General features: G+C 37.5%; 1 protein-coding gene across 1 annotated transcript; it reads left to right on the forward strand.

Moving 5' to 3' along the window:
• Window positions 1–1,428: 1,428 nt before the first annotated feature.
• Window positions 1,429–4,918, forward strand: inka1a (inka box actin regulator 1a). Its single transcript, XM_026221583.1, has 3 exons — window positions 1,429–1,531; window positions 1,711–1,756; window positions 3,897–4,918. The coding sequence occupies exons 2-3, from the start codon at window positions 1,754–1,756 to the stop codon at window positions 4,818–4,820; spliced, it is 927 nt and encodes a 308-aa protein (XP_026077368.1). The 5' UTR covers window positions 1,429–1,531; window positions 1,711–1,753; the 3' UTR covers window positions 4,821–4,918.
• Window positions 4,919–11,194: the final 6,276 nt, after the last annotated feature.

Below are 11,194 nucleotides of genomic sequence, written 5' to 3' on the forward strand. Positions count from 1 at the left end.
AATGGCTGGAGCTGCTTGTTTAGTTAACTGCTCACACGTTTTCCTATATGCAAATTAGATGGCCACATTTCAGGTTTGCATCACAAAAGGATCAACGTTATTGCCATGTCATGTTTTTGTGTGTGCCTGATAGTCCTCACAACTTATTAAGCCCCTTTCACGCAACACGTTGTTCACTGAAAAGTGCTGTATTTGTGTTATCGTTGCCAAAGTTAACGTGCCTATCGTTTTCGTTCCCTTTACGGGAAATCACTGAATCTAACGATCCTGGAACAATTGCCGCTTTTGTCGAGCTGCCGCAATTGTCACAGATTAGGATGGGAAAAAAATAAAGAATGGAGACATGAATGGAAATGGAAAGATTTTTCTCTAATTACAATAAACTCCTAGACAGTGCCATCAAACCCATGTGGAGGCTTTGTTGGTGTTTCATTGCATTGCAAAATAGTATTTTCTCAGAACTAAGTTCATTTTATGAACCATATTTGTGATATAAATGACGGGATTTGAATGAATCATTTTTTAAAAACCGGTTTTTATCATACCTAAAAGTTCAAAAGAATCGATTCGCAAACGCTGCAGTGTTTTCTCAGACCACCAGAGGACGCTGCTCCACACGCCGTGGATCCCACTCACTCTTTAAATGCAGCATTAGAAGCGTCTTTGGAACAGCAGCTTTAACTTATTCAAGTAAAACAAAAATAAAGATGGAAAAATGAAGTGGATTCTCAAATTATCAGTTTAGGGTGAAGCTTTTTCTTTTAATGATGCACAAATGTCTGCTTAAATGTATAGATTTATTTCAAGCATATGACTTTTAGAATCAAATAAAGAGTAAGGCATCAATTAAGATGTGACTCTTGTTATTATGCACCTTTCAACATTTCACACGATTTAAAGACATTTGCAACAGGCAGGAATATCGATTAAAAGTACGCAAATAATAACAAAATACATAAATAATCAGTCGTTTTCTTTATAGATAGATAGATAGATAGATAGATAGATAGATAGATAGATAGATAGATAGATAGATAGATAGATAGATAGATAGATAGATAGTCAGTCATTCTCTTTATACAGTATCTATATTTATATTTTTTATAGTGAAGCTGCTTAGAAATGTAAAGCACTACAGAAATAAAGCTGACTTTAAGTGTTTAAATTGAAAAAAAAAACACGCAGATAGATAGATAGATTTTATTTTCAAGCAGTTCAAACAAGAATGTCGTCTTGAATAAAATTGTATATTGTCTGTGGTACTTTGGCATTTTTTAATATATTCATAATTTGAGAGGGAGGAAAAGAGCGCTCAGATTTTAGTCGAGCTCTGATTGGCTTCCGGTGAGATGATTTGATTGGATGGCTCTGCGATGCTGCGCTGTGATTGGCTGAGACGCGAGTGTTGGAATGACACAGACGCACATATGCGCTTGTCTGCAGTGAGGGGCTCATGATCTGGAGTTTGAGTCACAAGAGCCGCATCTACAGTCTGGATTGCTCTGAATAGTGTTTTTGTCTCACAACAAATGTAAGTCCAAGACTCGATTCTACCTTTGAACTGCTTCATGCTTGATTTTATCTGACACAAGTACTAATGTCTTGTTTTTCCAGTTTTTCAAATGTAGAAAAAAAGTAATTTATTTATTTATTTTGCTTAATTTATTTCCTTTTGCAAAACGTTTTATAAAACTTTCATTTCTGTTTCAGGAGCATCTAAACTTGTGGATTTGACTGTCATAATTTCAGAATCATGGTAAGCATGCCTCAAATCATCACCTCTCCACAATCATTAGGACTGTGTTTACTCAGTCAAACTGCACTGATTGGACATCACTTTACATTGTGTGCTGCAAAGGATTAGTTACTGTGAAGAAATGTCATGACAAATTGACAAATGAAACTGGATTACTGTGCTGTTTTTGGTCAGTTATAAGACATTTGGGTTTGTGGTTAATCTCTCAATTACATAGTACTAAAACACCAAACATTGCAGTACCATTGTTTTTGAGTTAGGTCTAACTTTTTGTTTACAATTTCACTTTGAGAATTCTAGACACTATTTGATATGGCTTTTTGATATGTAGATTTTAATGTCTATGCACCTGCAAACTACCTTCACTATTTAATGCAAAGTAATTGATTCACTATTTCAAATCAGTAAGCTATGCTCTTCCGTTTTTTTATGATTATGATTTATGTGTATATTTGTGCACAAATGGCATGGATCGAAGGTGTGGTAATTACTTTATTGAAAAGTAGTATTCCAGGTGTGGCTAGTAAAAGGTTTATTCCAACTGATTTTGATACGAGGGTAGTAGTCATCCATCCTTTTGATAGCTGGGTGTGAGTGCACATGAGGTGCATTCATCGGTCGGTGTGTGTTCACTGCTCTGTGTTTGCACTTTGGATGGGTTAAATGCAGAGCACGAATTCCGATTATGGTCAGGGTCACCATTAGGGATGGGCATGATTAATCGACGATCGATAATTGATCGTTAAGATTTTCCTCGATCATGTTAATTTGTTATCGATTAATCTAAAGCATTTTTTTTAATCTAATGCAGGTTGCGTTGCGTAGTGCGAGTCTTCAAGCAATTAAATGAATTTCACTGTGTGGCAGCAATTAAATATTTTACCACCATGGGGCAATATTTGACACCCTACTCGGTTATCTGTGATCTTCCGTTTTGATTTCAAAGAATAATCATGAAGATGTCACGGCGAAGTGTGGCGTGGGACCATTTTGATTTAAAAAGCGAACTAGTTAACTGCAAACATTGCGATACCGTGTTTAAGTACAACACGGCCACGGCTCAAATGATGTACCTGTGCATCCCGGCAAATTTTCATGAGGCTCTGTCTACAGTCTTTGTCTCCGCTGGTCGTCATGTACAAACATTTCATTAAAATGAACCGTAACTCCGTGAATACTCAACGAAGAGACATGAGAGAGATATCTATAGAAAGCCTGGAATGTCTACTTTTAAACTAAACAAGTGCTTCCGAAAAACAAATATTCTGAGATAAAGTAATCCATATGAAAACAACGCAATGTCTGTTTTTCATATCTTCCTTCATTATATTTAATGTGACCACGCCCCCGCGCTTAACGCGCTATTCAGATTCAAACTGAAGCGCGCGCTTGAATACGCCCACACAGAAGAAAAGGCAGCGAGACTGTTCTTCAAGTTTTTATTTTATTTTACTGTTTGCTTCGCGATGAGAAGACTAAGACATAATTCACCCCAAAAAGATGTGATGTGGTTGATGATTTGAGAAATGGATTTCCTCACAAAAAAGAATGAAGCACTTTATTCAGACTCAAAACGCATATATGCGTTAATCGACTCGAAAGGGTTAAGAACGCCTGCTAGCAGCTGCAGGTTCCGCTGCTTTAGAGCACTGCATATGCACGCGGATATATGTTCGGTTTGCCTGAACGTAGTTTAACTGTCTGCCACAAGTTGATCTTGTAATAAAGGTCTCACCGAGGAAAAACACGCTGTATTTTTGTATTCATTGCATTTTTTTATTATAAAAATTAAATAATTATAAAAATATTAATGATTAATCGATAGTCGATCGTTAATTCTCCCGACGATCGACTAAGAAAATTTAATCGAATGCCCATCCCTAGTCACCATACTTGGGTGTATGTCTCATCACTTTCACTTTTTTCATATTTATAAAATAAGCACTTTTTAAATGTAGTACAATTTATATATATATATATATATTTTATTCAGTTTTTTATATATATATTAAAATATATGTATTATTATTATAATAAAATTAAATGCATTTTTAAGATGTAGTACGAATGTTTTCATAAAAAACTTTATTCTGAAATTTTGCACCCAATAGTCTTACCATGTCTTTCTGTCTTTTTGCAGTTGTGTCTGCAGGAGTCAAGTGACTGTCTGCGGGAACAGATGCGTTATATGATGAGATCCCTGCAGGATCTAAAACATTTGCGGCGGAGCTGTGCAGCGCCCCCCATTGGACCTCCAGTGAGATTGCGTGCTTGTAAGCAGCTGATAGCCCAACGGGAACGGCGAGCACGGTTGAGGATCAGCGACGCCAGTGAGGCGAGCAGTTACGACTCTGCCTGTTGTCTGTCTAGCTCTTTGGAAGAGGAGGCATCTACAGACAGCCCATCGTCTGAAAGCTCACCGAGCAGCGAGCGGAGTCTAGAGTTTGATTCGGGCTACTCTGAGGCCTCCTGGCAGGATGAAGGAGTGGTGTTACGGCGCACCAAAAACATCAGAGTATCTTCATCTGCATGTCTTCGCACCAACCAGCCTCCCAACACTCAAGTGCGCCCTAAGTCCACCTCTGATGCTTGCCTGGAAAGTTGGACATCCTTTGAGACCGCAAGTGACCCTGACGACTGGACTACATCGCTACTGACGCGCGGACGTAACAGACAGCCGCTTGTGCTGGGAGACAACAGTTTTGCTGATCTCATTCAGAACTGGATGGACTTACCAGAATGCCCCGAACAGACTGAACAAAAGCACAGTTCTGGACGCAGTTTCGCTAAAGACTTCTTAGTAAATGTCAAACGCAGGATAGCTGGGATTTCACGGAGCACCGATGGGAGAAGAAAGTCGTCAGATGTTACAAAACTGAGCAAATCAATTGTGGCTCCCAAACGATTTTCTTGCCAGGTTGATGTACAGCACAAAACGCCGTTCTTCTATAAATCCCACACAGGCCTGAACGAACTGGACACAGATTTCTACCAGTTTGCGGCATTAACGAAATCTGGAAGCAGAATGCCCATTGTCTGTAATGATATTATTGGGTACATATGACTACAGTTGTGACATTATTTTTATTATATTATAATTTTTTTAAGAAAAGCTTTGTCCGTAATCCTGTGTAAAGTGCAAAAAAAATAAAAAACATAAAAAATAAAAGTATTGGTCATTTGCATTGGTCCTAACTGATCTAAACACATTAAGAGATAATGTTCGCTCAGGCTGTCATTATCACAAAATAAACCCAGACAGGGTGAACAGGGCCCAGACATGAAGAGAAGGAGTCCTTTATCACTCTGAAAGGGTTTATTTTGTGATAACGACAGGATTAATGTACATTATCAAGCTGTATTTACACTTAAACACCGCTGCTCAAAGGTTTGGAGTCAGTATGACACATTAAACTGATTGGAAGTGACAATTCTATTTACAATCAATTATGACAAACATTTTATTAATCAAAGCATTTTAAAATAATGTATCACAGTTTCCATAAAAACAATAAGCAGCACAGCTGTTTTCAAAACTGATAATTAGAAATGTTTCTTGAACAATAATTATTAGGATGCCTTCTGAAGACTGGGGTAATGAGGCTGAAAATGCAGCTTTATCATTACAGGAATAAAGTACATTTTAAAATATATTTAATTAGAAGAGCGTTTAAAATTGTAATAATATTTCACAGTATTATATACTATATGTTGCAACATAATACTATATAATATATAATAGTATATAGTATTATGTTGCAAGCAAAAAAATACATTCTATTATATTAACAAGAACATTTTTTTTATGTGCTGTGCCTGTACTTGTTCAGTTATATCCTTGAACTAGTTTTTGTGATTATAAACAGCTGAAAGTATTTTTAGCAGCTTACAGCAGTGGACAGGAACGTGTTGTTCCTTGGACTACAAGTTCTTGCTTTTTGGCGTCTCTGGAGGGGAAAAAGAAGTCGAGCAGAAAGCTCTTTAGTGAAGGTAAAGAGGGGCTGTATCAACATGAATATCTCAGGTGGCCCCGGCAGCAAGTGTTAAATGAGGTAACCCTGCTTGCGTCCCTTTACAACCGCATGGGGAACAATTTGCAGCAGCTGGATGGAGGATGAAGACGTTGACTTTAGCTTCATTAGGGTTCAGAGTGCCTCGGCTATCAGACTAATGCATCCTGCGACACCGCAGCTTGTGCAAACTCACATGAATAAGTCTGTTTAAAGACTTATTAATCATTTTTCCTACACGCTGAAGGCTGTTCTCACCGTTTGACATCAGAGTTAATGAATCAAGATTTGTGAGCTAATAACCCCCTCCACATCAGAGTTAATGAATCAAGATTTGTGAGCTAATAACAGGAATTAATGACAAATGCATAACTGCCTGCTGTACTGATCTCAGACCAGCGGAACAGATACTGTAAGAGGAGAAAAAAGAATCAGTATGTTGTTTATCTTGGCCTTTGTGTGGAAAAAGTGAATTATTGCACCAGTAAGATCAGGCCTTGTCCCTAAACTGTCTTAAGTTACCAAGCTTATAAAAGACACTTTATATTTAAGGCTTTTTGTTTTTCCATTGAGGGTACATGGAACAGATGGACTGAGTTTCTGCTGTACAAGTGGAAACAGTTCGAGCACTTAGAGCTTAGAGAGGAATACATTACAGCCAAAGTGTGCCTTGTCAGTCGCTGTAAGAATATCCAGGAGCCTTGTGTCTCACTCCTGCAGAATTTTGGCAATGGGACTTCGAAAAATGTCCAAAATGATTCTAATAACTTAAGGAGAAAAACAAAAGACTCATAACAGAGCCAGGGTAACTTGAACATTTCATGTTTATGCATGGAAAAAGCATGACATTCATTGACACTATAGTAGCACTATAGAGGTGATTAGCGTAATATATATATATATATATATATATATATATATATATATATATATATATATATATATATATATATATATATATATATATATATATATATATATATTTTTTTTTTTTTATAGTCGGTTATCTTTTTGCAACAGTTTGAAGTGGAAGTAAATCTTGCATAGCTATTTAAATGATTAGACACACTTATAGCTAATTATCTGAATTGTAACACATCTGGTTTAAATGACAGAGACATTTAAAATAATCTATCGCCAGTGGTTTGTTATAGCCAGAGTAATGCAGTATGCATGTTTAGTATATACAACTCTTCTGCATGCTTGCAATGCATTCGCCAGGCATTTGTGTACTTGTCTACAGCTTGTTTCCAGCCTAAGTCTGACAGCGTCTTATGTTGTCACAACATTTATTTAGCTGTAAAGACTGAAATGTGAAATGTTGATATTGTAAGATTCCTCACATGCATGGAAGCTCCATCCACTGGAGGTGTTTGCGGCCTGTGTCTGAAAGCTGAAGTGCAAAAGCAAGCGTTGAATGTGTGTCAGCCCTTACAGCGTGTAAGTGTGTGTGGAGTGTGTTAATTGAAGTAAACGTGTAAGTTTGCAGGGGCCAGATGTCAGTGCTTTCAGACTGTGTGCTGTGGGGTCAGCCGTTCAACCAGTCAACCCAGACCAGACACACAGAGACAGAATCATCACCTCTGTCTGTGTTGACAAACACTGTGAAGAAGCTCCCAGTCCCTTCTCAAATACATTTCAAATTAACAACAGCACATGTTCGCCACTGGCACTGTGTGCGTACCACAATCACTGACTTCCCTGTGACCATTCCCAAAAAGCATTTCGACAACCTCCAGTGAAACACTGATGTCACTTTAGACCGATGTCCAAGTGTCAACACCTGTGTCAATGGTGCAGTTAACCTCAAATCCTCTGCTCATCTATTTAAATAGTCAATTCAGGTTTGGATTAACTGGTTTATGAACAATTTGATAGATTAAAATAAGTAAGGAAGCTTAAACATAAAAGGAAATGTGGTGTAAAATTAATTTGACTGTTATAACGTGAGGGGAACTCCCTATCTAATGGGTATTTATTTCTTACAAATTTCAGTACGCAATGGAAATTGTGGCTGTTTTTCCACAGTTCCCTTGAAACTGGAAAAGTACGCCACCAGGAAGTGTCATCAAACCCCTTGGAAGGCTGAAACATTTCTAAAGACCGTGACTGGTGAAATAGGGTGAATTAAACACAAGGAAGAAAACATGTTCAGACTCGCTGGCTAATACTTGTTGTCTGTGTATGTGTCAGCTGCTATTCTTCAAAAGAAAACTGTCCTATTTTTGTGTGTGCCTTTTCTTTACATAGGCTACACCTCCACTCATCCCCCCTCATTGAAAGCAGAGTTCACCTCTTGAATTAATATACTAGTCAGTCAACCAGTCGCTAATGGCCTGGCAATGTCAGGATAATGTTAATGCACACATTAGCGCTTTGTGAATGTGTAAAGACTTATACGGTACTGCTTGTAAATGTTCTTCGCTGCCTAATTGGATAAGAGGGTCTTGATGTCTGTCAGCCATTAGTGATGGACAATGGCATCATATGTGCGCCCAATCAGATTTCAGTGCATTTGGGCTCACTCGAATTGTATGTTTCTATATAAAAAAAAACACACACACACACAACTGTGTTTTTGTATCAGCAAGATCTAAGCTACATTTTGAAAGGAGAAAGCATTAACACACTGCATTTATATCATTATGTCGAGAGCTGTAACACATCTTGGAGGTGAACTAAAATGTGCACAGGCAGACTTTCATAGACATTTATATGTTGTCACATATATGTATTTTACTTTATGAAATGTCATAAGATTGAGTAAAATTATGCAACCATAAAATTGTAGAGTGCTAAATAGTTGTCATATGTTGCATTGCACTGTGGAAAATACGCTGTTAATGAGTAGGAATGTGATATGGCGACCACCAATGGGAATGAATATTGAACAGGATCTGTTGGCAAGGCATTCTGGGTGATTCTGATTCATACCTCGGACAATTCATGGAAGCAACACAAATGTTGCATTTGTTATTTATGGTATTTCTTGTAATGTTCTTTCTGTCTCTGTCTTGCGCACACACGGTACGACATCTGCCACTTTTCGAACCCAGGTGAATGTGATGAATGCCCATCTCTCTGCAGGACCTCTGGGTAAACACAGTGGATTCTGGGTAAACAAGAATCAGTCAGAAAGAAGACCAAAGCTGTCACTCAGAGGTCAATCCCTCCCCTCCTTCAGAAAGTACTACCTTCTGCAGAGAAAAGAACATTTATTTGCTATCGACAGTATTCAAACAAATTCATTATTGCACTTCTTAAATATATCGAGGGCAAAATTGTGTTTTTCGGGACATTTAAATGAACTATAAGTCTCTCATTGATCAAATTCAACCACAAAGGATTCATAATAAAACTATGCTCTGTTTAATGTCAAAGCAACCCTTCTGATGTTCCATATCCATTCTAGGTGGATTTGTAACCTCATCTGTAACCCAACGGTGAAGTTCATGGCAAAGAATCAGACCAGTAGGCAGAACCAGCAGTATATCCCACAAGGCTTTGCAGTGTTACTCATAAGTTCTCATGGTCATGAGGAAGGCTAAACATGGCCTTCAGGGTCACAGGCCATTTCCCTCTGCTGGCCAAACATGATCTTTCACAGGTCAATAATAAATTGTTAAGTCTCTGCTATGAAGTGGTAATACTCACAGACCGTGGTTTATTTTTCTTAATTTGGGGAATGTAAATCTGGGTCAGGGTTGATCTGCATGGTTAACTGTGTGAATGTTGCTTTGTATTTTTAAGTCACAATCATGAACAGAAATGTGTTTGGTGTGCTGTTTCAAATCAGTCTCACCATATAGCTACTTGTAAGTATTGTAAAAATATTGTGGATTTTTATTCTTTCATGTTTGCTTTTTTTAGTTTAAATATTAAGAATTTGCACGAGTGTTTTTGTATGTGAACGTGCGCTCGTGCACAAATGTTGGTATGAGGGGTCGTACGTGATTTTCTGTCATACCATGGTCCTACTATATATTATTTGCAAAGTGTTAGTACTGAGATAAGTTACTGGACAGTCGTGTGTGATTACTAGTATTATTAAGGTTGAATATCATATCTGTGGTTGAGGCAGACAAAGTCTCCTGTATCTGCCAAGGTATCACAATGAAGACAGATGATTGTCTAATGCCAAAAGTTAAGTGGAGGGAAAGGGGTTTTCTACTGAAAGAGAATAACACAGGATAAGATGAGGAATGAGTACAAAAGTTAGCTAATATTGGTTGCTTCTTTTCTTAGGGTTTGGTTTTTGAGCCTTTAAACCAACTCCTTGTTTGCTTTCACTTATGTTTCTCCTTCACTACATCTGAATATGAACTTGTGCATAAGAGCAGATCTTCTGCGGAAATGTGTGTATGTGTGTGTGTCTGTCTGTGTGGTGAGTAGCAGAAGCCTTCAGGCAGTTCCTCATTACAAATCCAAAATCAGTGGAGTCACGTTCAGTGCATCAGTATCAGGCATGATCTGGATTGGCTTCGGTTCAGTGGACTTGTGGAAAAAGAGGAAGAAAAGACATAACTTTGGCCTACAGATGCACAGACACACCTAATTTAGGAAGAATGGAAAAACACATGCACACTTCTGGACACAGTTTGTGTTACTTCTTTCACTGGGTTTCACTGTTGTTTAGAAGTTTCAGTCATGTCATTTTCCTGATTGAATTTCTGATAAAACCATAAAGCTGAACTAAACTTAATAGTAAACCTGTACAAATCTGCCAGATTTGTGACATATTTTCTTCCATATTGTCAAATATAACCGATCTGTGGAAATGGATTGTAGATTGGTTGGAGGCAGAGAAATAAACAGGGTTTATAAAATAATTAAAGAAGTCAGTTTTACTGGAAGATCAAGTTTTGAGTATAAATGCATGGATTAATCGGTGCACAGTAAGATCAGTAAAATGCATTTAGAAAACAGATAGATTTCCATTTCTTGCTTACTTTAATGTTTAATTTCTCTTAGTTTCTCCTTTCTGAGATTCTGTTATGTTTCTCATGAGTAAAATAAAGAACAATTGTATTTAAAGAAAGATGTATTTTACTTTAATTGGGTAAACATCTGCAAATTATAAGCATACAGTTTGTGGGACTAAGAGCTTTTTTTTTTTGATGCAAGAATAGCCAACAAATTTATGAATATCACAACAGTGTTGTGAACTGAGCTGTGTCACGTGTTTCAGGTCAGAGGTGAGACTGTGTTTGTTTGAAAGTTTATTCATCTTTACAGCCACCATAAGCAGAAGGTGCCACTGTGGACACACAGAGGGAATACTCCACATTCCTCCATGTCTTTGCTATGAAGATCAGTTTGTGTGTTTGTTCTGAATAGCCAAATGGAAGCTTTTAGATTCTTTTTCGCTCTAGGTGACTGTTGTGTTTACTTTACTTAAACAACAACACATGTTGCATATTTTATTTAT

This window comes from Carassius auratus, chromosome 36 (assembly GCF_003368295.1).
Source record: "Carassius auratus strain Wakin chromosome 36, ASM336829v1, whole genome shotgun sequence".
Classification (NCBI taxonomy): Eukaryota; Metazoa; Chordata; class Actinopteri; order Cypriniformes; family Cyprinidae; genus Carassius; species Carassius auratus.